Source organism: Bufo bufo, chromosome 2 (genome assembly GCF_905171765.1).
Source record: "Bufo bufo chromosome 2, aBufBuf1.1, whole genome shotgun sequence".
NCBI lineage: Eukaryota > Metazoa > Chordata > Amphibia > Anura > Bufonidae > Bufo > Bufo bufo.
In genome coordinates this window covers 582,857,992-582,884,363 of record NC_053390.1, presented here as the reverse complement: position 1 = coordinate 582,884,363, position 26,372 = coordinate 582,857,992, and the positions used below count along the sequence as shown (strand labels likewise).

Sequence of the window (26,372 nt, the reverse complement as noted above, 5' to 3'; positions counted from 1 at the left end):
GTCGTGTCAACATAACCTGCAAAATGGTGGATGAATTGCATTTTTGTTTCCAATTCCACCCAATTTGGAATTTTTTTGCCATTTCCCTTTACATTGTATGCCATACTAAATGGTAGAAAGTACAACTTGTCCCGCAAAAAATAAGCCCTCATACATATATGTGAATGGAAAAATAAAATAGTTGTGGCTCAAGGAAGGTAGGGAAGAAAAATGAAAATGCAAAAACGAAAAAATCTTCAGTATCCTAAGGGTTAAACAAGCCCTCATACATCTAAAAAGAAAGTGGTTTAAAATGGTACAGAAAAGTTTTAGTGTCCCAGACATGGGGTACTACTATTGTAGCTGCAATAGTTTATAATGTTAATTTAATGTAATGTCATGCTATACACCTGGTTCACTAGCAGATGGGGTACAGTTTGCAGTGTTTGGTAACAGGAATGGAACTTATCATCCCATTCTTCCCCTCTTGTTAGGAGTGGACTCTTACAACTTGTTCCTGCCAAGAAAGGGGATGAGTGACGGCGCCATGACACAACACAACAGCACTTCATCAGGGCCACTACCACTTCCATCCTTTGCACCAGCTCGTCAGCAGCTTGCTGCAAAGTAATTTCATCCTGCCCCAAAACAGACAATATTATTAGAGATGAGTGAATCAAAGCTGACGAAGAGGAATTCGTTCCGAATTTCAAGAAAAATTTGATTTGTACCAAATGCGAATTTCCTCGCGCTTCGTGGTAACGAATCGTATTTTTTCCTAAAATGGCTGCTGCACATGTGAGGACATAAAGAAAGGAACTCTGGGAAGGTGGGAACACCCATAATGCCATGCGTGCTGCCAATCAGCAGCCAACCAGCCCTGTGATGTCACAGCCCTATAAATAGCGGCAGCCATCTTAGATTCTGCCATTTATCAGTGTATTTAGCGCAGAGAGGGACATCTGCAGGCGCTAGGGACAGTGTTAGAAAAAACTTTATTATGCTAAAAAAATGATTTACAAGTGCAGGAAAAGATTAATCAAGGTGTAGGGAACAAGTAGGGAGAAATCATTCCACAGCATTTCTGTTGAACAGGGTTCAGTCGGGGAGGTGACAGCCTGGGTAATAGGAACATTCTTATGACACCTTGCAGCACTGACTGTGGATCCAAATTGCCATTATACAGCTCTGTAATTCCATCAAACGGTTCTTATTAGGATGCAAGTGCTATTTGATACAGACATTAACAGGGGTTTTTGTAACGGGGTTCCGAAGGTGCACTCGGTCTCCAATTAGCCGCAGACCTGCTGCTTAGCTTCGGGACCGAGGATCTGTGTTTGACCTTGTTCCCAGGGCGACTTTTCTAGCGGGGAGGCCCCCTGCTCCTAAGTCTGCCTTGAGTGCCGAGCTGATCACTCGGTGCTCGACTGGTTGGTCTGTCGGTCATGTGACGCTGGCCACGTCACATGACCCTCACTCCCCACTATAAATACAGGCAGCCTGCTGGCCACAGGTTGCCTGTTAATTTAGGTTCCACCTGTGACTTTGTCTTTCCTGGCGTACTTACCTCCTGCTGAATTCCTGACGATCCTCTGCCTGCTCCTTGTGTACTTTGCTGCTCTCCTGGTATTCTGACCCCGGCCTCCTCCTGACGATCCTCTGCTGACTCTTTTGGTACTTCAAAACTCTCCTGGTATTTATGACCCCGGCTTCTCCTGACAATTCTTTGCTTGCTCCATTTGTACTTTGTAGCTTTCCTGGTATTGACTCGGTCCGTTCACGTTCTGTTGCTTGTCTGTCTGTCATCCCTGCACTTATTCCAAGCTAGGGATTGCCGTCCAGTTGTCCCCTGTCATTAGGACTCGCGAGGCAAGTAGGCAGGGCCAGGGGTAAGGTGGAGCACAGTGGTCACTTCCCTTCCCCCTGTATGTGTGTGTACGCGACCGTTACAGATTAACAGGCCCAATAACCACTGTATAATGAATCCTCTGGTGACGCTGACTGACGATGTCTCTAATCTGACGCAGATGGTGCAGGAGTTAGGGGAAAAACTCAGTTCTTTTGAGTTAAGGCAAGGTTCTTCCACTCCTCAGGCCTCCAGTCTGCATTTTGAGCCCCAGATTAAGCTCCCAGAACCCTTTTCTGGAGACCAGAAGAAGTTTCTCTCTTTTAAGGAGAATTGCAAACTTTACTTCAGTTTGCGCCCCGTGTCCTCTGGCCCCGAGAGTCAACGCGTGGGCATTATCATTTCCCGACTACAGGGTGATCCCCAGGACTGGGCGTTCTCTTTACCTGCTGGCGCCAGTTGTTTATCTTCTGTGGAGGGGTTCTTTCAGGCCCTGGGTACCCTCTATGATGAACCAAACAGGGCTCTAGTAGCCGAGACGGCTCTAAAGGCACTGGTTCAGGTCAATCTATCTGCGGAGGATTATTGCACCCAATTCAGAAGGTGGTGTGTTCCCTCAGGATGGAACGAACCAGCCCTGAAGAGTCAGTTCAGGTCAGGTCTGTCTGATAATTTAAAGGATCTTCTGGTCAGTTATCAACTTCCAGAGACCTTAGAGGAGATGATGACCCTTGTTGTCCGACTTGACCGACGGGTTAGAGAGAGACGACAGGAACAACAGTTCTCTTCCCAGATGGTGGTCCAGCCAGAGGCCTATCCCAGAGACAATGCTGAGGTCTCCACGAGGAACCCATGCAGGTTGGCATGACCCGAGGGAATCTTCGCCGCAGACGTGGAGAATGCTTTTACTGTGGAGATCCTGACCATTGGATCAACCAGTGTCCTAAGAAGGTCCTCTCTGTCAAGTCTCCTAAGGCAAGGCAACCTAAAGACCAGGTACACCCTGATTTTTCTAAATGTAAGCTTTTGGTACCCATTACGATTTCTCTGGGAGTAGAGAAATGGCCGGGTAAGGCCTTTATTGATTCTGGCTCAGCGGCCAGCTTTATTGACTGAGTATGCTGTAAGATTGGGTATTCCAATGTTTGCTTTACCAACTCCCAGTGGCGTCTCTAGCTTTCAAATTTTGGGGGGGCACACTGGGGGCCAGGACAAAAGTAGGGGGGGCAGCTATAACAATGATACATTTACACAAGTACGCTTAGAAATGCTGCGATATTTTACCCAATACCTAAAACCGCAACAGGGAAGAAAAGTCCAGCTGTCTGTGGATGACACTTTTATAGAGAGGGGGATCTGTGGATGACACTGCTATGGGGGGGGGGATCTGTGGATGCCACATACCGTATATAGCATCTTATGCTATATGTGTCATCCACAGATCCACCCCATGACAGTGTCATCCCCATTTCCCTCTCCATAACGGTGTCATCCACAGATCTCCCTCCCTATAACAGTGTCATCCACAGATCTCCCTCCCTATAACAGTGTCATCCACAGATCTCCATCCCCGCCTCTCACAGGAGTGTACATATATAAAATAAACATATTTCACATGAACACTTACAGTTACTTGGCCCTTGGGGATCTCGGACGCCACTTCAACACTTTGGCCGGGGGCTCGGCGGAGCTGATGTTGTGTTTTATCCTAATGAGAAAGATTTCATAATAAGGATTTGGAGAAGGGGCAGAGGGATAGCAGAGCAGGGAGAGGATGGTGCTGCTACTAGGGGGTCATACCATGGGGGAGTAATAAAACCCACCATAATGCCCCCCAGTAGAAATAATTCTCCTTATAATGTGCAAAACATACCCCCTTATGCCCCCAGTTGAGCTAATGTCCCCCATAATGTGCCAGTATAAAATACCCCTATATGGTGCACCAGTAAATGCCTCCATAGTGCTCCTCTCCCCCCTTCCTGCTAGTGCCCCCATAATGTACCAGTATAAAATGCCCCATATATCGTGCCCCAGTAGATGCCCTCAGTGTCCCCCATAATTTGCAAGTATAAAATACCCCTTCTTAGTGCCCCCCGTAGATGACTCCATAGTACTCCTGTCTCCCCTTCTCCATAGTACCCACCATAATGTGTCCCAGTATAAAATGCTACTGTACAGAGTCCCCCATATAAAACACCCCTTCTTTGTGGCCTCAGTAGATGCCCCTATAGTGCCCACCAATAATGTGCCAGTAATAAGTGCCCTCAATAACGTGCCAGTAACAAGAGCCCCCCAATGTGCCAGTAATAAGCCCCCATCATGTGCCAGTAACAAGCCCCCATCATGTGCCAGTAACAAGAGCCCCCATCACAAGCCAGTAATAAGCCCTCCATCACGTGCCAGTAATAAGTCCCCATCACGTGCCAGTAATAAGCCCCCCCATGTTCCAGTATTAAGTCCCCCCATCATCATGTGCCAGTATAAAGTCCCCCCCCATCATCATGTGCCAGTATTGTAATAAGCCCCCCCAATGTGCCAGTAACACTATTGTAAAAAAAAAAACAAAAAAAAAAAACACTTATACTTACCTCAGTGTCAGCGATGCGATCTCTTCCTGTGTCCCACGCTGTAATGTAAGGCTCAGGCGGCGCGATGACGTCATTGCGCCGGCCTCTGATAGGCTGCCGGCCTAGTGCCTGCAGCCAGGGGCGTACATAAAAATCACTGGGCCCCATAGCAGGAATCTAAATTGGGCCCCCATTCCCCTTTTATAGCCCCTCCCTTTGTTCCATGAACTATTCTTGCTGCTGCGTTTTATAATTTATGCCATCAGGGCCGGATTGGGATTACAAAACAGGCCTGGCACACAAAAGAGGTATAATAGATGCAGTGTGTACAGGTATATAGTATATTCCCTAGTGTTCTGATATGTGAGGTACAGGGTATAATATATGCAGTGTGTACAGATATATAGTATATACAGCAGTGTACTGATATGTGAGGTACGGGGTATAATATATGCAGTGTATACAGGTATACAGTATATACAGTAGTGTAATATGTGAGGTACGAGTTATAATATATGCAGTGTGTACAGGTATATAGTAAATACAGCAGTGTATTGACACCTCGTACCTCAGATATCAGTACACCGCTGTATATAATATATATCTGTATACACTGCATCTATTATACCTCGTACCTCACATATCAGTACACTGCTTTATATAATATATATCTGTACACACTGCATCTATTATACCTCATACCTCAAATATCAGTACACTGCTGTATATACTATATATCTGTACACACTGCATCTATTATACCTCCTACCTCACATATCAGTACACTGCTGTATATACTATATATCTGTACACACTGCATCTATTATACCTCGTACCTCACATATCAGTACACTGCTGTATATACTATATACCTGTACACACTGCATCTATTATACCTCGTACCTCACATATCAGTACACTGCTGTATATACTATATATCTGTACACACTGCATCTATTATACCCTGTACCTCACATATCAGTACACTGCGGTATATACTATATATCTGTACACACTGCATCTATAATACCTCACATATCAGTACACTGCGGTATATACTATATATCTGTACACACTGCATATATTATACCCTGTACCTCACATATCAGTACACTGCTGTATATACTATATATCTGTACACACTGCATCTATTATACCTCGTACCTCACATATATAGTATATAAAGAAGTGTACTGATATCTGTACACACAGCATCTATTATACCTCATACCTCACATATCAGTGCACTGCGGTATATACTATATATCTGTACACACTGCATATATTATACCCTGTACCTCACATATCAGTACACTGCTGTATATACTATATATCTGTACACACTGCATCTATTATACCTCGTACCTCACATATATAGTATATACAGAAGTGTACTGATATCTGTACACACTGCATCTATTATACCTTGTACCTCACATATCAGTGCACTGCGGTATATACTATATATCTGTACATATTGCATATATAATACTGTGTAATATATGCAGTGTGTGTGTGCATGTATGTGTGTGTATCTATATATATATATATATATATATATATATATACACAGAACAGTGTATTGATGTGACACATAGAAGGTATAATACTGCAGATGCAGTGTTTATAGAAATATGTGGTCAGTTATACATTATGGTCGCTGTGTGTGTGAGGTACATGAGGTAGTGGTCACTGTACCTGTCTGAAGTATTATACATGAGTGTGCAATCAGTAAAAACAGGGCATGGAGGGGGGGGGGGGGGTAAATGATGAGTGGAGGACCTCCTCTTACCTCTCCATTCCAGTCTGTATGGATCCATGCAGAGCTGCTTGTGAACTTCTAATACTTGCTGTTAGGGGTTGAAGGACCTGTGATGATGTCATCACAGGTCCTGGCAGATATACCTTTGAAACCTAGGAACTACACCATTTTTGGTGCAGTTCCTTTGCTAGATTCTGCAGGACCTGTGATGTTGAAGATGATGTCATCACAGGTCCTGGCAGATGCACTGTTCTAACCTGGGAACTACACTTTACACTGTACAGTTCCCTTACAGGACCTGTGATGACATCATCAAAGGTCCTTTAGCTTTAGAAAGATAAACAGGAGCAATTAGGGGGCGGGGCCTCTCCTCCACTTCGGGGCCTGCCTGCAGCCTATCAGAGGGAGGGGGAGGGACACGCCTCTCCCTCCCCTGCACCTCCGTTGGCACAGGCAATTTGCAATGGAAGCGCTCATCTCCCTGTGCCCGGCGGCGGCTCACTTGGGGGGGCACATGGGGGGGCACAGCATGATGTAGGGGGGGCCGTGGCCCCCTCTGGCCCCCCCCTGGCGACGCCACTGCCAACTCCTATCCATGTCATGGCTATTGATGCTACTCCTCTTATTGGTGGTACGGTGAGCTCATGTACCTCGGAGATTTCTCTAACCGTGGGTGTGTGCCACTCAGAGAGATGTTCCCTTTTAGTCCTGAAGAACCTACCGGCTGAGGTGGTACTAGGGTTGCCTTGGCTCCGACTACATAACCCCACTATAGATTGGTCCAATGGGGAGTTGGTGAGATGGGGGCCTAAGTGTGACTCGTGCTTGTCCGTGGTACAGGCTGGGGTCTCAGTAAAGTCTGATACTTTATCCACTGTTGTTAGGGAATATTCTGATGTATTCTCATCACCAACCCCGGAGGTTCTACCCCCCCATACGAATTTATAATCTTTCTAAGCCCGAACGCAAGGCCATGGAAGATTATATTAAGGAGAGCCTTGGTAAAGGGCATATTAGACCTTCTGTCTCTCCTATGGGGGCGGGGTTTTTCTTTGTTAAGAAAAAATATGGTGGTCTTAGGCTATGTATCGATTACCGGAGATTAAATAAAATCACTGTCCAGAATAGATACTCCCTCCCATTGTGTCACGGCTGAGGATGGGGGAAATCCTCAGCCGTGTATAGCCAGGTCATGTTATGGCCTACTCGGCCAGGAGAACAGGATAGGGAGCAGGTCACCTCCTAAGAGCGTCCCTACCCTGACCCTAACTCCTAACTGCATGGGCCGACCTTAAAGGTAGGAGGGCCCATGCGCAGGAACCTCGGATCCCTAACTCACCCTCCGTCCGGTCCCTGCGCTAGGAGTCAGAGTAAGACGCCCCACTCCTCCTAGGCACGGAGGAGCAGGAGTCTCAACGGCCAAGCTGTTGGGAAAATGGGGGAACACAAACAGTACTATGGATATGGCAGGTAATGTGAACTAGATCCACTTACCTGCCACAGCCTTGCTGACTGGATCCCTGTGCAGGCAAGCTGAAGTCCAGACAAGATTCAATGAACCCAGCAAACACACAACCACACACAGGAACCCAGATCCATAGCTGCACAAATATACACAGGAACAAATCAACTGATCATAACACAACATAGAGTATAACAATTTATGATCACAAGGGTGGCCCACACTGGCAGATGGAAAAGACCAGGAGAGTTCCTCCAGCTTACAAGGCTGGAGTACCCCTCAGAAGTCTGTCTAAAACTGAGGCTTTATAGCCCAGGCAGCCACACCCACAAACGGACACACCCAGTGCACACACACTAGGAAGGAGATTAACCCTTCCAACACCAGGGAAGGGAAAACACCACTTACATAAGGGAAAGTGCACACAATGACATACAACACAGTGCACACAACACACACACCTAACAAAGGGTAGCTAGGTGTGACCGCATGCCAGGGCAGCAAGCTACCTAGCGACGCTCAGGCTGCTCTGCTGCTAAAAACACTGGTTGCCCGCGGCAACCACAAGTGAGGCCACAAACAAGCGGCCCTCACCCGTGGTTGAAGACCCATACAAAACCGCCGGCAACTGCATGCGGTAAGAAGTCACGGTCATGGGCCTGGCCGTGACACATTGATTCCGGATTTATTTAACCAGGTTTTGGGGGCAACCTAGTTTTCCAAAATTGACCTGAAAGGGGCATATAATCTAATCCGAATCAAGGAGGGAGACGAATGGAAGACGGCATTCAATACTCCGGTAGGACACTTTGAATATCAGGTGATGCCTTTCGGACTCAGCAACGCCCCAGCTGTGTTCCAAAACTTCATGAATGACATTCTTAGGGAGTTCTTAGGTAAATTTGCTATTGTCTATCTTGACGGCATTTTGATATTCTCTCCTGACTTCGAATCCCATGTGTCTCATGTTAAACAAGTATTAGAGGTGTTGAGGGAGAATCAGCTTTCCGCTAAGCAAGAGAAATGTGTCTTTGGTGTACAGGAGATTCTGTTTCTAGGGCATGTTCTGACTCCTCACGCCTTCAAGATGGATCCTGGTAAGGTACTAGCAATTAAGGAATGGGTAAGACCTTCATCCTTAAAGGCCTTACAACTGTTCTTAGTTTTCGCCAATTACTATCGTAAATTTATTATGAATTTTTCCGTAATTGCTAAACCGCTGACCGACCTTACTAAGAAAGGGACGGATTTGGAGAATTGGTCTACTGAGGCCATTTCTTCATTTGAAAAATTAAAGAAGGCATTCAGTAGCGCTCCCATTCTGATCCAGCCTGATCAGGAGAAACCTTTTATTGTGGAGGTGGATGCGTCCGAGGACGGCGCAGGAGCAGTCCTTTCACAAGGTCCTGCTAGCCTCACTAACCTGAGACCATGTGCCTTCTTCTCCAGGAAATTCTCTCCCACGGAGAGAAACTACGACATAGGGAATAGGGAGCTGCTGGCCATTAAATAGGCATTTGAGGAATGGAGGCATTTTCTGGAGGGGGCAAGGCATTGTGTAACTGTTGTCACTGACCATAAAAACCTTACGTTTCTCGAGTCTGCTAAGAGATTGAATCCCCGTCAAGCCAGATGGGCTCTGTTTCTTACTCGTTTTGATTTCTCCATTACGTTCAGGCCAGGAAGTAAAAATGTGAAGGCGGACGCATTATCTCGGAGCTTCCATGCTTTTCAACCTACTGAGGTACCACCTGAATCCATCCTACCAGCAAAAATCTTCATAGCAGCTCTAACCCAGGATATCTCGGCTCGCATTAGATCTGAACAACATCTGGCACCGGTATCCACCCCAACAGATAAGTTGTTTGTTCCCGCATAATTTCGTCTCCAGCTGTTGGGTGAGTGTCACGATTCTGCCTTTTGTGGACATCCGGGTGTTGAGGGCACTAATGATCTGGTTTCTAGATCTTATTGGTGGCCCACTCTAACTAGGGATGTCAATTCCTACGTGTCAGCCTGTGAGGTTTGTGCCAGGTCCAAGACACCTAGGACTCGCCCTGCTGGTAACCTACGACCCTTACCCATTCCCAGTAGACCCTGGTCCCATATCTCGATGGACTTTATAACTGACCTACCGCCAGCAGAGGGTAAGACTGTAGTTTTGGTAGTGGTCGATAGGTTTAGCAAGATGGTCCATTTCATTCCCCTGTCTAAACTCCCGAATGCCAAAACCCTGGCATCTATTTTTGTGAAAGAAATTGTTTGATTGCATGGTATCCCGGAAAACATTGTTTCTGACAGGGGTGTGCAGTTTGTGTCCAAATTCTGGAGGGCCTTCTGTCAAAAATGTAAAATTTCATTGTCTTTTTCCTCTGCCTACCACCCTGAGAGTAATGGGCAGACTGAACGCCTTAATCAGTCTGTGGAACAATTCTTGAGGTTGTATGTTGCTGATGACCAGCAATTATGGGTGAAATTTCTTCCATTGGCTGAATTTGCTTTGAATAACCGTGTCAATTCTTCTGCTGGGGTTTCACCTTTCTTTTGTAACCATGGTTTCCATCCCCGTTTTCATTCTGGTTCATCCGTCTCCTCCTCTAACCCTGAGGAGGATAGGCTCTCCTCTGAACTGTGCACAGTTTGGGCCCGGGTACAATCGAACTTAGAAAAGGCTCAAAGTTCTCAGAAACTCAAGGCCGATAGGAGACGTTCAAGGGGGTTGAATTTTCAGGTTGGGGATAAGGTATGGTTGTCCTCCAAGAATCTCTCTCAAGATAGATTCTAAAAAGTTTGCTCCTCATTTTATTGGACCATATAAGATCACGGAGGTGATTAACCCTGTATCATTTAGGTTGGAGCTACCCGAGTCATTCCACATTCATAATGTGTTCCATAAATCTCTACTTAAAAAATATTTAGAACCAGTAGTACCATTGAAAGCCTCGCCTCTGCCGATTCTTGTTAATGATGCTGTCGAGTATGTGGTGTCTAAAATAGTGGATGTCAGGAAGATGCGTAATTCCTTGCAGTACCTGATTCACTGGAAGGGGTATGGACCTGAAGACAGATCTTGGGTACCTGCCAGGGAGGTTTAAGCTCCTAGACTTGTTCGAAAATTTCATTTAGAACACCCTGAAAGGCCATCGCCTGAAGTCTTGGGTCCGGTGGCCCCTCGTAAAAGGGGGGGTACTGCTGCTTAGCTTCGGGACCGAGGATCTGTGTTTGACCTCGTTCCCAGGGCGGCTTTGCTAGCTGGGAGGCCCCCTGCTCCTAAGTCTGCCTTGAGTGCCGAGCTGATCCCTCGGTGCTCGACTGGTTGGTCTGTCGGTCATGTGACGCTGGCCACGTCACATGACCCTCACTCCCCACTATAAGTACAGGCAGCCTGCTGGCCACAGGTTGCTTGTTAATTTAGGTTCCACCTGTGACTTTGTCTTTCCTGGCGTACTTACCTCCTGCTGAATTCCTGACGATCCTCTGCCTGCTCCTTGTGTACTTTGCTGCTCTCCTGGTATTCTGACCCCGGCCTCCTCCTGGCGATCCTCTGCTGACTCCTTTGGTACTTCACGACTCTCCTGGTATTTATGACCCCGGCTTCTCCTGACAATTCTCTGCTTGCTCCATTTGTACTTTGTAGCTTTCCTGGTATTGACTCGGTCCGTTCACGTTCTGTTATTTGTCTGTCTCTCATCCCTGCACTTATTCCAAGCTAGGGATTGCCGTCCAGTTGTCCCCTGTCATTTGGACTCGTGAGGCAAGTAGGCAGGGCCAGGGGTAAGAGTGGAGCGCAGTGGTCACTTCCCTCCCCCCTGTGTGTGTGTGTACGCGACCGTTACAGTTATTGCAAGGAAATATTTTATGTTTTATTTTCCCTAGTGCTATGCAGTCTTATGTTGTAAAGCATTTTTTGGCTTGTATTAGTGCGAAAAAAGGGCTTATTTAACCGTTGTGTGGTGAAGTGCGAAAATTACAGCCCTTTTTGTCGTGTATTAGTGGCAAAAGTAAAATATATATCAAGGAGAAACAGCAGGCACACCACCTTCTGGAATGATAGTGGAACACTAGAAGTGCTATATTGAAGTTTATTCAATTAATACAAGATATCACATAATAAAAAAGGCCAATGTACATAAAAACATTCAATAAAATAAAATGAAAGTCAAAAAATATTCATAAAAGAAAGGTCAGACCGCACTCTGGAAAACGTGCCAAATCTATGATAAAGTTTCCTGAGATAAATAGTCCTATACTGGAATATGGTACAAAGTCCACCTGTCAATGATTGCCAAATACAGTTGTCTCTATGAGACTCTTACCACTCGATGATATGTGGTATACTTGCACGAAACGGTGAAGGGATGTAGTCACCAAGGTGCTGGACACTGGACGCTGGGTAGATGAAAGCGCACTGCTTAGAAGACGTGCTCTCGGCAGATGATCACACAGCGGTGAGAGGTATAGTCACCAGGACACTGGACGCTGGACGCTAGACGCTGAAATGATTAAAAGCGCTCAGCCTAGAGGGCGTGCTTTCAGTCAGGTGATCCTGTGTAGACGAGTCAGATGATCCAGTCAGCTGATACAAACGTCTGATCACGTGATGCACAGGTCCTTAGACTATAGTACACTTTGGCACAGCAGAAATCCAGGTCCTTTGCTGCAACAAAGGCTATGTTGACAGTAATCTTTTTCAAAGAATAATTATCTTTGTCCACGGAATCTTCTGTACTTAGGGTCCGGACCAGTACTGGATGTAGAAGTTGCGTAGTCTGCTAGACGCGTTTCGAGGCTACCTGCCTCTTCCTCAGTAGCTATCAGACTGCGCTCTTCCAAACGTTTTATAGGATGCCCACTTAAAATCATTGGTAAAACATGGGATCAAATCAGAGATTCTAATAAAACATGGAATGGATTTTAAAAAAACATGAAATGGATTTTAAAAATAGAGACATACATATAAGCCATAAACAACTATCAGGATATCAAATGTTATTCTTTGTCACACAAAACATATATATATATCTTCCGTGTGTCTTTCTCTCAGTATGTTTATAATCATGACAATAAAAATAATAACAAAGTAAATATTCACATATTTCATTCGTAGTAGCACCACGATAGGTCTCAGTACACATATGCGTTTCCTATGCGTTTTATCGCTCTTATGTACCATAGCGGAAAAAGGCCACATACCTATTCAGTTATTATATATATACATATTTATAAGGATCTTTGTTACTAAAAGTGTGGTTCCCCAACTTGAAATACAAGATTAGCATAGTTAATTGGCAGACAGTACTCATATTTAAACAGGAACCTATCGAATATTCTCTTTTGTATAGTTTCATATATTAATTCAATTGAATGTAGATATAGTGTTGCCTGGGAGCAAGGGGAGATCAGGGTGCTGGACAAAAGACAGCTAACCCTGATGTCACATCTGTCCCAGGCAACCTATAAAAATCCGAATACTTCTAATTCTGCATTGAGACCTTTCGGGACCAACGAGCCAAATTCAAAAATCCTTCTTGATTCTACACGGGACATATGCATAATGTGGTTCCCTCCCCTCCAGTTAGGTTGTATTCTCTCTAGGGCAACATATCGTAGTGTACTCGGATTCATTCAATTGAATTAATATATGAAACTATACAAAAGAGAATATTCGATAGGTTCCTGTTTAAATATGAGTACTGTCTGCCAATTAACTATGCTAATCTTGTATTTCAAGTTGGGGAACCACACTTTTAGTAACAAAGATCCTTATAAATATGTATATATATAATAACTGAATAGGTATGTGGCCTTTTTCCGCTATGGTACATAAGAGCGATAAAACGCATAGGAAACGCATATGTGTACTGAGACCTATCGTGGTGCTACTACGAATGAAATATGTGAATATTTACTTTGTTATTATTTTTATTGTCATGATTATAAACATACTGAGAGAAAGACACACGGAAGATATATATATATGTTTTGTGTGACAAAGAATAACATTTGATATCCTGATAGTTGTTTATGGCTTATATGTATGTCTCTATTTTTAAAATCCATTTCATGTTTTTTTAAAATCCATTCCATGTTTTATTAGAATCTCTGATTTGATCCCATGTTTTACCAATGATTTTAAGTGGGCATCCTATAAAACGCTTGGAAGAGCGCAGTCTGATAGCTACTGAGGAAGAGGCAGGTAGCCTCGAAACGCGTCTAGCAGACTACGCAACTTCTACATCCAGTACTGGTCCGGACCCTAAGTACAGAAGATTCCGTGGACAAAGATAATTATTCTTTGAAAAAGATTACTGTCAACATAGCCTTTGTTGCAGCAAAGGACCTGGATTTCTGCTGTGCCAAAGTGTACTATAGTCTAAGGACCTGTGCATCACGTGATCGGACGTTTGTATCAGCTGACTGGATCATCTGACTCGTCTACACAGGATCACCTGACTGAAAGCACGCCCTCTAGGCTGAGCGCTTTTAATCATTTCAGCGTCTAGCGTCCAGCGTCCAGTGTCCTGGTGACTATACCTCTCACCGCTGTGTGATCATCTGCCGAGAGCACGTCTTCTAAGCAGTGCGCTTTCATCTACCCAGCGTCCAGTGTCCAGCACCTTGGTGACTACATCCCTTCACCGTTTCGTGCAAGTATACCACATATCATCGAGTGGTAAGAGTCTCATAGAGACAACTGTATTTGGCAATCAGTGACAGGTGGACTTTGTACCATATTCCAGTATAGGACTATTTATCTCAGGAAACTTTATCATAGATTTGGCACGTTTTCCAGAGTGCGGTCTGACCTTTCTTTTATGAATATTTTATGACTTTCATTTTATTTTATTGAATGTTTTTATGTACATTGGCCTTTTTTATTATGTGATATCTTGTATTAATTGAATAAACTTCAATATAGCACTTCTAGTGTTCCACTATCATTCCAGAAGGTGGTGTGCCTGCTGTTTCTCCTTGATATACATTTTTACTCTCAACTGGGTGAGTGACCCAGTAAGCAGCGAACCCACCGCTATCCGCTCATCAGAGTGTTGAGCCTCCCTATTCTGTTAGTTTTTTTGCAAAAGTAAAATATATTTGCCGCTCAGTGGTGCAGTTATCTGTTTTAAAGCCCTTTTTGCGTGTATTAGTGGAAAAAGGAAAAATATCTTTGCCGCTCAGCGGTGCAGTGATATATTATAAAGTCCAGTTTGCCATGTATTAGTGGCGAAACAAAAATATAATCGCCATTCAGCGTTGCACTTATCTGTTAAAAAGCCTTTTGTGTTGAGTAAAAGTAGAAAAATAATTAGAGCCTAATTGCCATTCTTTGGTGCAGTGATATATTCTAAAGCCCAGTTTGCCGTGTATTAGTGGCAAAATAAAAATATATTCGCTGTTCATCGCTGCACTTATCTGTTGAAAAGCCTTTTGTGTAAAAGTATAAAATAATTAGAGCTTAATTGCCGTTCTGCGGTGCAGTGAAATATTCTAAAGCCCAGTTTGCAGTGTATTACTGGCGGAATAAAAATATATACTCTATTCAGCATTGCACAAATCTTTTAAAAAGCCTGTTGTGTTCTGTAAAAGTTTTAAAAAATTAGGTCCTAATTGCCGCTCAGCTGTGCCATTATATGTGGTGAAGCCCTTTTCGCGGTATGGATCGAATTACGTAGTGGTGAAATTTTTTATGTGAAACAGGCTTTTTTGGGGAAAATGAATGGGTGATTATAGACTTTCTTCTGTATGAGCTGAATTCCATTATCCTTAAATTGGTGACATTTTTTATTTCAACCATGTTTTCTTTGGGAAAATTGATGGGTAATTGTAGACCTCCTTTTGCTGTATGGACCGAATTACATTGTTGTGGGTCCTACAGTAAACATAATATAGACACTGATGAAAACACACCAGCAGACTGTTTTTACCACCGATTTACAATTAAATCAAGCAGCTTCACTAAGTTAAAAACATTTTTTTTTATCTGCTCCGTTTGCATTTAATCTCCACAGCACACAAGACATGACAGGAGAGCCTCTGCTTTGGAGTCCAAGTCCAGTTTCGTAAGATTAGGAGTTCCATCAGAATGTGCGTAACAATCTTACTCTCTGTGCAAAGCCATAACAAAAGGACTCTGTAGGCATACACATCAGAGGAAGCTGAAGCTGGTTGCCCCAATTTTAATTCAGGAGCAGTAAACAGCGGGAAGCAAATAGAGGTAGCTTAACTCCGCTGCTCTGTATCTCGTGTGAAGTCAATGTCTCCAGGTATGCTCCTCTCGCAATTTACAGCAAAACATATTATTTTCATGTAGAGATTCAAGAATTATGTTGGAGGAATGTAGTGTGTGCAAGCCATGTGTGACCACTGTCAATTAAGGGCCTGCCGTTCAGCTGTTCAGTTATATGTAGTAAAACTCTTTACGGTGAAATTTTTCATGTCACAAAGCCTTTTTTCTGGAAAATGTATGGGTGATTGTACACCTCCTTTTGCGGTATGGACCGAATTACTTAGTGGTGAAATTCTATATGTGAGACTGGCTTTTTTCGGAAAATGTATAGGTAAATGTACACCTCTTTTTGCGGTATGGACCGAAATACTTAGTGGTGAAATTTTTTTTATGTGACACTAGCTTTTTTCACAAAATATATGGGTAATGTAAACATCCTTTTGCGGTATTGACCGAAGTACTTTGTGGTTAAATTCTTTGTGACACTGGCTTTTTTTCGGAAAATGTATGGGTGAATATACACCCCCTTTTCCATTATGTGTAACGGAATGCCTGGCACCCCGACTGGGTACCTCCATTGATGGGTTCTCCTAGTGCTTCCCTAGGGCTCCAAGCACTCCTCTTGGCACCGTAACCACCACAGACCCCATGAACCACTGCAGCTTGGTTGGGGTCTCGCCGTCCTCCACCCACGCTAGACCCAAGACCGGGCTTCAGCTTACAGTGGGTGAACCTCTCCTAGAGCAGGAACCAGGAACAAGCTCTTACAAGAGCTTATACTCAGGGGAGTATTGTGATATAGCAATCCCCAAGAGTGTAGTTATCCCATCCCCCTAACATGAGCCAAGACTTCATGAAGGGGTAAAGCAGGACTCTTTAATGGGGCTACCTGTCAGCCTTTTATGTAGGTCTTCCAGCAAGGGACACTCCCCCTGGGGACCTTGTGGAAGACTGAGACAGTTTATACATTAGCCAATCACTTGCATTTACAGTATTGAAACACTCCCAGCAATTGTACACAACACTCCCCCCCTGCCTGTTATACAATTAACAAAATAAAATGGGCATTGTCTGACAATTCACAAAATACAATGGGCTCTGCCTGTGATACAATTACCAAACACAATGAACTTAATCACTCACAGGCAGAAAACACACATTTTTCCCAACCACAGAAAACACCCCAAAACACCACATGTCCCCATAAAAGTCACATCCCCTGATAGCCTCGATCTGGGTGAACAACCTATCCAAAAATCACCCAGATCTGTTCATGGGTTCAGGAATTTCCTGGAAGTCCTATTTTTGCCCCAGCGTGCAAATGGTCCCATGCCCAAAATAGTTCCATACACTCGATGGCAAAACACTGCTGGACAATTTAAGATGGCCGCCACCACATGTTTGAATCTGTACCAGTTAAAAGTCCAAGGGGCAGAAACAGTGCCTTTAAAATCCAATATTCCCTAATAGTGTCCCAGGGGCCATAGTCACAGAGCAAGAGGCTGGCAAGCAGGTTTCTCCAACTCCCAGTGACGAAGGTGACACTGGCTTTTTTTCAGAAAATGTATGGGTCAATGTACACCTGCTTTTCCTGTATGGACCGACGTACTTGGTGGTTAAATTATTTATGTGACACTGGCTTTTTTTCGGAAAATGTATGGGTGAATGTACACCTGCTTTTGCGGTATGGACTGAAGAACTTATTGGTGAAATTATTAATGTGACACTGGCTATTTATGAAACAGAAATATGCCTAAGGGCTCATGCACACGACCGTATGTATTTTGTGGTCTGCAAAAAACTGATCCGCAAAAAATACGGATGACGTCTGTGTGCAATTTATATTTTGCAGAATGGAACAGCTGGCCCCTAATAGAACAGTACTATTCTTGTCTGTAATGCAGACAATAATAGGACATGTTAAATTATTTTGCAGAATAGAAATACGGATATCCGGAAACCGAATGCACACGGAGTAACTTCCGTTTTTTGGCGGACTGATTGAAATGAATGGTTCCGCATATGGTCTACAAAAAAAAAAAACAGAACAGACACAGAAAGAAAATGTGTTTGTGTGCATGAGCCCTAAATTTGGCATATTTCAGGTGGAGATTGCTGCGCAAAGCGCCTTTGCGCCGTGAACTGCGACCTCTTCCCATTCACACCAGGTCTAAAAAAGTGGGAGTGTCGTGGGCGGGGAAGGGGGCTGGTCAGAAGGCCCATCTCATTTACCATTTCCTACGCCTGTTTTAGGAGTAGAAAATGGTCTAAATTTAAGACAGCAAGGAAGCTGTTTTATATTTAGAAGCTGCCTACTTCTCTTCATTAGGCCTCTTGCACACGACCATATGGCTTTTTCTGTATTTTGCGGATCCTTTCACGGATCCTTTTTTCAGTTTTGTTTTTTTCAGTAGTGTTTCCACTTCCGTTCCATTTTGCTGTTCCGTTTTTCCGTTTGGTTCCCGTTTGTGATTTTTTTTTTTGTGGATCGCAAACGGAAATGGAAGCATACAATAATGTTTAAACAGTAAGTACATTCAAAAATTGGACTAGGCACAAAATTTTCAATAGATGGTTCCGCAAAAACCGAACGGATACAGAAGACATACGGATTGACTTGAATGGACTTTAATGGAGCCACGGATCGTTATTAGCGGGCAATAATAGAACAAGTTCTATCTTTCAGCGGAACGGAATGCATACGGAGTACATTCCGTTTTTTTTGCGGAACTATTGAAAATAATGGTTCCTCATACGGACCACAAATGGAATCCGCAAAAATGCAACGGAAAGGGGAAAAAAAAACGTTTGTGTGCTAGAAGCCTAACTCCGGCGGATCCACCAACAGGTATAGGGCTTATTAAGACCGACATCTAAAATGCCGGTCTTAATAAATGTGCACAATGAGCACATTTTGTGCGAAACTGCAACTTTTTTATTTTCAATTTTATGCCACTTTTGCTTTTGTAAATTATAGTGCATGTTTGCTTTTATAGTGTAGATTTGCTTTCATAGCATGGATTTTATTTTCAGATGCACAGGTTAAATACATTTGGTATATCATACTCTAGTATACTTCTGATTAAAACTGGCATATAAAGTTCCCCTCTAGAGATGAGCGAATCAAAGTTGAAGAGGTGGAATTCGATCCAAATTTCATGAAAAATTTGATTCGCAATGAATGCAAATTTCTTCGCGCTTTGTGGTAACGAATCACAATTTTTCTAAAATTGCGGCTACACGTGTGAGGACTGAGGACATGTGGCAAGGAACTCTGGGAAGGCGGGATCACCCAGATTGACCTGCCTGCATGCAGCCAATCAACAGCCAGCCGGCCCTGTGATGTCAAAGCCTTATATGGCAGCCATTTTAGATTCTGCCATTTTCTAGCGTTCAGAGTGCAGAGACAGACGCGTGAAGGCGCTAGGGACAGCAATTGGAAAAACCTCATTGTGAAAAAAAAAGACAGAAAAAATGATTTATAAGTGCAGGGTAAGGATAGGGAGGAATCATTTCACAGCATCTTAGTGCAGGGAGAGACGTCAGAAGGCGCTAGGGACAGTGCTAGAATAGCGATTTACAAGTGCAGTGAAAGATTATTTGGGGACCCAAATAGCCATTAGACAGCTATGTCATTCCAGCTATTTGTTATTGGGCTGCAAGTGCTATCTTTAGTATCTTATATCAGTACTGCAAGAAAAATATATGCGCATTTTACTTTTGCAGTTATTTCTGGTGAAAGCATATAGGGTCGTATTCCAGTACAACAAGAAAAATATATTTTCAGTGCATTTCTGCAGTTAATTCTGGTAAAAGTGTATAGTGGCCTATTTCAGTCCAACAAGAAAAATATATTCTCATCTTCTGCAGTTATTTCTGTTGAAAGCGTATAGGGGTTTATTACAGTAAAAAAAGAAAAATGTATATGCACTGCACTGTTGCAGTTATTTCTGGTGAAAGCATATAGGGGGTATTTCAGTACTACAAGAAAAATATATTCTCAGTGCATTTCTGCAGTTATTTCTGTTGAAAGCATTTTGCAAACTGTGCATTTATTTTGACAGTCTTCTCATAAAGCATAGTCCAGTTATACATCACTGGGTGGGGTGAGGTTCCCGCACGGCCAACACTTAAAACACAAATAAACTCCTGCCCGTCTAGGCGCTACCTAAACAAAATACGACCCTACCTCACTCGTAGAGCACAGTTCACACATGGACATCATATGTGGCTTTCCTCAGCCAACCTCAATACAGCAGCCTCCAGGCTGTGGCAATTCCAGTACCTTTTGGGGAATGTGGCCCAGTAATCATCCCGACTCTGGCCGTGCAACCCTCGTTCTCTCCAAGCGTCGCTAGGTCCCCCAAACTTCAGGCTATTCAAAGCCTTGTGGCCATTCAGTCCTCCTGACTGAGACCACACACAGTGCCTTTGCTTCACAAAACAGTCTCGCTCTTCCTCCCCAGACTGACACCCTGGGAGGTGCTTTATGCCGGTCTGATTACAGCAGGCCTCACAAGCGATTTCCTTCCTGCTAGGGAAAAACCTGTTCCGGACTTTGGGGGGGGTTGCCAAAACCTACCATCCCAATCCAAGTAAAATCCAGCCCGGAATAAATAAAGAAAATACCTCCACCAACTATATTTAGTGAAGCCAGTGTCATTCTGGATTTCACCCACCTTAGAGGAACCTGGGAGAGATATACCCCCCTTCAGGGACCATGCATTTTACAGTTCACATCGCCACATACCCCCCCCCCCTCTTCTTCAGACCGGAGGTCTGGGGATTTTCTCCACATTGTACCATGCCCTCTGGAAGATGTGGTCAGTGTCACATATTTCTCTCTATTCTGCCACCCCCACGCTAGCAGAGCTAGGTTTTTCATAAGCACTGACTTTCTACCTAGCAGACAGTGTCTAAGGGACTCCTCCTTGTCCTCTTTGCTGGAGAACTTTTTCTTAGCTTTCTGGCTTGCTCCTTTTCCAGAGTTCTTGTTAGGTCCACGACCTCTAACTTCCGCAATCTTTACAGCCGTATTTTCCACGGGGAGCTCCCGCCTCCTCCTTTTGTTGGAGATCCGGCTGGTCAGTTTTATACCACCATTTAGCCGCTCTGGTGTCACCTGGTGTTCACTAGTGTTGATCACGAATATTCGAATTTCAAATTTTTATCTCGAATATAGGTAATTCGAAAATTCGTGAATATTTAGAATATAGTGATATATATTCGTAATTTTGAATATTCGAATTTTTGTAATGCGAATTTTTATCGCAAATTTTTCAATTGCCGAGTAAAAACATGATTCCTCCCTGCTTCTTGCTATTGGGCCAATGACTCATTGGCCAACAAGCAAGAAGCAGGGATGAATCATGACTTTAAATGGGAAAAATGATGAATATTCTAAAAAAACTAATATATAGCACTATAGTGAATATATTCATTTTTTCGAATATTCGTAATATTCGAAAACAAGAATATATAGCAATATAGTGAATATTCGAAAAAAAACGAATGTAGAGCAATTTAGCTAATATAGTGCTATAATCTTCTGTCTAATAGTTGTAATTTTTTCTCATTGGCTGTATTGCTATATATTCTTGTTTTAGAATATTACGAATATTCGAAAAAACAAATATATTCGATATAGTGCTATGACTCATTGGCCCACAAGCAAGAAGCAGGGAGGAATCATGTTTTTGCTCGGCAATTGAAAAATTTGCGATAAAATTTAGCATTACGAAAATTCGCATACTACGCGATCATTACCTTGTCGATTTTTTTAGTAAAAAAAAACGTACAATATAACGAATATTCGCCGAATATTCTACAAAATATTCGCGAAATATCGCGAATTCGAATATGACTACTGCCGCTCATCACTAGTGTTCACACTCACTTTGTTTCTTTCTTCTATCAACAGATAACACTTCTCTTTTTTCTTTACTCCCCACAGGGTTTAGCTCAGGTTTGGCTTCAGTTTCAGAGTCGTCTTCTTCTTCAGCCTTATATTTGGTCTCTGGAGCATCCGAGGATTTCTCCCACTCCAACTCATTGGCCTTAGCTTCTTCAGCCTTTGAGTCTCCTTTGGAGTCCTCATTCAGTTTGTTAGCCTTCTCATCCTTTTCGGACACAGCATCATATACTTGCATTCGTAACCCCTCCTCCTCTTTCTCATCAAGGTTGGAGGTACTGGAGACACCACGGTCCTCATCAGACTCTTCATCTTCTGGCATTCCCTCCAGAGGGTCACCTAGGATAATGTTCTCCTTTCGGGCAGGCTCTATGAGAGCCATCTCACAGTAGTAGACAACATCTGCATGCTGGCCGTCTGTCTCCTCGTATTTCTTCCCCATCAGACCACTGGCTTCCTGGAAGGCATTGATGGCAGAGGGGACATCTTTCATGACCCGGTCCTGGCTACTCACTGCCATGAGTCTCTTGACTTCTGCCTCCACATCAGCTTCATCAACTTGTTCAGAAGAAACTTCTTCCATCTTCTCTGACTTGGCCAGCACAGTGCCACCATCTTCAGGCCCATTCTTAACAGGCTCTGACTTTTTGGCATCTTTCAGAGGATTCTCCTCTTCAGGTTTCTCTTTTTTTTTTGATTGAGCCAACCTATCATCTCAAGAAGCTCTTGCCTCTAACTCTTCAAGCTTAGTCTTCTCCAACTCATAGACGTTCTTCCCGACGTTATCCTTTGATCTCATTAGATCCTCCATCTCTGCTCTAAGTTGCTTGTTCAGCCTCTCAGATTCACCTCACTCCTCAAGCGCTTCTTCAAGGGCTCTAATCAAGGAGAGGGCCTTGGTCTCCTTCTCCCGAGCATCAGCCTCCGCTCGGTCACATTCTTCAGCATATCGGGCTGAGCCGTATTTCTCTTCAGCCATGAGCCGGTCAAACTTCTTCTGTTTCTTAAATAAATATGTTAGTCGGATGCACAGGGTGGTAGACACACCAAAAAAGGGTGCTCTCAGTCCTACAGCGTCACCCCGCTGTTAAAAGGCAATTGAATATGAACAAAATGACTGGGCACACCTAAGGATACTTAGTTGCTAATGTTTATTAGATAAAAGGACAATAAATGTAGTAGAGTAAATATTCTACAATATAAACTTGCGACAGTAAAATTATGTGGCAACACTTCATATAAAATTCTGTATGTTTGTAGTTGACGTGCGCATTTAATCACTATCGTAATGGAATAGCATCTGTGACTAAAAGCTGCACTTCAGATACAAAATGGAAATACGTAAATAGATGAAATTAATCCATAGAAAACGACCTCGTATAAAAGCAACAATGTATATAAGTGAAATATAATATAACATAGACCAATAAAATTTAGATATAAGTGTTGGTCTTGATAAAAATAAGAACCGCAAATAGAAGGTAAAAATGCAATATTATATATTCTCCTAAGATATGTGGACTAAAAAGTAGAGATTCACTGTCCTGGAAAAATCATGAAGTTCCAGGTAAGGCAGGTGTCAGTTCAATATATCAAAAACGGACCCTGACAGGACAAAAGTGCAGTTTATAGTGAATGGTGTCTTACACCGTAAGTGACTCAGCGGCGTCCCGCTTTCAGTCAGAGAGAGATCCCTTAGAAAGATGGTAAACAAGTTTCGGAACAGTCTTACCGGTTTTTGGAGGTTCCTCACGTGTGGAAGGAGCCTCAGCTGTCTATCGGAACTTTGCTGTTTTCCGCTGTAATCAGGTAGAACCCCCGATAGATGTTTTGGGTCACCTGTTAGTTATTAGTTTGCTGCACGCGGTCCCGCTTGTAACACGCGGTTGCGATGTCGCAGCTCCCGATGAGCAGTTTCAGACCAGCTTTATAAAGACGGTGTAGACTTGTTCCTCAATAGAGTCGGTGTGGTGCACTCACACAAAGTAGAGCTTGGGGGGTCAGACCAGACGCGTTTCGGGGCTAAGGTATCCCCTTCTTCAGTGGCTATCCGACCTCCCCAAAAGACCTTTCTTTTATGCTCCACGAAGGAGCTTTGCAAAACCCGGTTCGTGTTCTGATACCGGAAGTCCTGTAGAAGTGATTGTTCCATCAAACATTATATATTTTCTTTTCCGATATGGTAAAGCAGCTTGTTTTGTTCCATTTATTTCAACCATTAGTTATGTATGTCCACTTCTATAAATATCATATTTAGTTATTGTGTTAAATAGCATTAAAAATAACCTTGCGGTTCACTTGCGGTTTATTTTAAATCTATGTTGAGACTGCAGAACCTACTAAACAAATAGTGTCTGCATGTATAAAAATACAAATACAAGGAAAACGTTCCATAAATATTACCAGTACATATATAAATATCTATATAAAAAATGTATTAAAAATAAAAGTATATTAAAAATATATTAAAAAAGACAGCAATATGATTACATAAAACTTGCATAAAAATTCATAAAAATTCATAAAACTCAAAAATTCCATAGAAAAAATTCTCCATATAAAATTTTTTTTTCCATACATAAAAATTTTTTTTCAAAAAATTCATAAAACTTTTTTTAAATATTTTTTTATTTTTTATGTATGAAGGAACTTTTCATTATTTCATTAACTCACAAGACTGAGGCAGTGGCGAATGGAGTCGATAGATGTAACCTGTTAGAGGACTGCCGTCGAGGGGGAGCCAGCCGGGGCTTATTAGCTATTCGGCAAGGCTCACCCTCAAAGGCAGGACCCAACCATCAATCACAAAAAGCCAAAGAGTTCACATTCTGCATTTAAGCCGTCAGGAATCATGGTCTCCATTTCAAAGATTCTCTGCGTTTCTAATCTTGACATTCTGCTGATGTGATTACCTTTTCTCCAGCTTTTTGGAACCTTATCTATGGCTGCAAATTTTAAATTAGATGGGTCACTATTATGCGCCATTTTAAAGTGTCTAGAAAGAGAATGGGTATCTACACCCTTTTTAATATTTGATATATGTTCAGAAAGACGTTTTTTAAGCATTCTTTTAGTCCTGCCTATGTATTGGCGTTTGCAGGGGCATTCTATCATATAGATAACATTCTCTGTACTACAGGTTAAAAATTCTCTTATAGTGTGTTTATGTCCATTTGTGGTCGCAATTACTTCTTTTGTTTGTTTTGTGAAGGATGTTAGTTTGCAATTGCCGCATTGGCCACACCTGAAAAAGCCCTTAAGATCCATCCATTTTTGTATTGATGAGGTATTAACTCGTTGTTCGTCTTCCTTAACTGTGGGTGCTATTTTGTTTCCCAAAGTTGGTGCTTTAGTGAAGACGATTAGGGGTTTTATTGGGATTATTGAACCTATAGTTTTTTCTTTTTTAATAATATCCCAGTGTTTATTTATAATCTTTTTTATTTTATTGTGTTCACTACTATAAGGTAGTATTATTTTCACTTGCTTATCCATTTGTCCTTTCTGATTTTTAGTTTTATCTTCAAAAAATTCCTTTCTATCCATTTTAGTGACTTTATTTAGTGCCACATTTAGAATTTCTTCTGGATATTCTTTTTTTAAAAATTCCAATTTCATTTTTTCAGCCTCAATTTCAAATTGATCCTTCATTGTGCAGTTGCGTCTCAACCTTTGGAATTGGCCCTGCGGAATGTTGGTAAGCCAACTCGGTAAGTGGCAGCTGTTAAATAAAATATAACTATTCCGCGTTGAGGGCTTAATGAATGTACAGGTTTTAAGTACCTTGTCTTCTACATAAATTTTTAAATCCAAAAATTCCAAGGTTTCTTTGCTATTTGTTCCAGAAAATTTGAGATTAAAATTGTTATTATTGATATCTTCTAAAAACTGATTAAATGATTCGGGGCCTGATTTCCAGATAAAAAACACATCATCGATGTATCTTTGCCAGAGCACCAGGTCCGTCCCCAGTTTGGGGGCCACAAGTTGCTCTTCCCAATCGGCCATAAATAAATTAGCATAACTGGGGGCGAACCTGGTGCCCATGGCAGTGCCCCGAATCTGCAAGTAAAAGGATCCATTAAAATAAAAATAATTATGATTTAATATAAAATTAATACCCTCGATTAAAAAATCTATCTGTATATCTGTTAGTCTACCTTCTGTAATTAGTTGTTTTTTTATTGCTTTTTTACCTTGTTCATGGTCTATGACCGTATATAGGGATTGTACGTCTAGAGAGCCCATTATCCAATGGTTTTCAAATTGCATATTTTCTATTTTCTTTATTATTTGCGTTGTATCTTTGACATATGAAGGTGTATTTTTCACTTTGGTTTGAAGTAGAGTGTCAATATACATAGAAAGATTTGCAGTTAATGACTCAATCCCTGAAATAATCGGACGTCCGGGGGGATTTGATTTATCTTTATGAATTTTCGGGATGCAATAAAAGGCCGGGATTCTGGGGTATTTATTTAAAACAAAATCATATTCTTCTTTATTTAAAATACCGCTGTCCATTCCTTTTTTACAAAGGTTACTTAAATTAATATAAAATTGATCAGTTGGATCATTTTTTAAAAGTTGATATGTACTGGTATCCGCCAGTTGACGC

The 26,372-nt window shown here is 42.5% G+C and overlaps 1 protein-coding gene across 1 annotated transcript; it reads right to left on the bottom strand.

Moving 5' to 3' along the window:
* Positions 1 to 263: 263 nt before the first annotated feature.
* On the bottom strand, positions 264 to 22,565 carry LOC120990977 (histone-binding protein N1/N2-like). The gene is made up of 4 exons (XM_040419868.1): positions 22,485 to 22,565; positions 21,900 to 22,436; positions 488 to 617; positions 264 to 271 (listed from the first exon to the last, which is right to left on the bottom strand). Exons 1-4 carry the CDS (start codon positions 22,563 to 22,565, stop codon positions 264 to 266), a joined length of 756 nt encoding a protein of 251 aa, XP_040275802.1.
* Between the last annotated feature and the right edge of the window lie 3,807 nt (positions 22,566 to 26,372).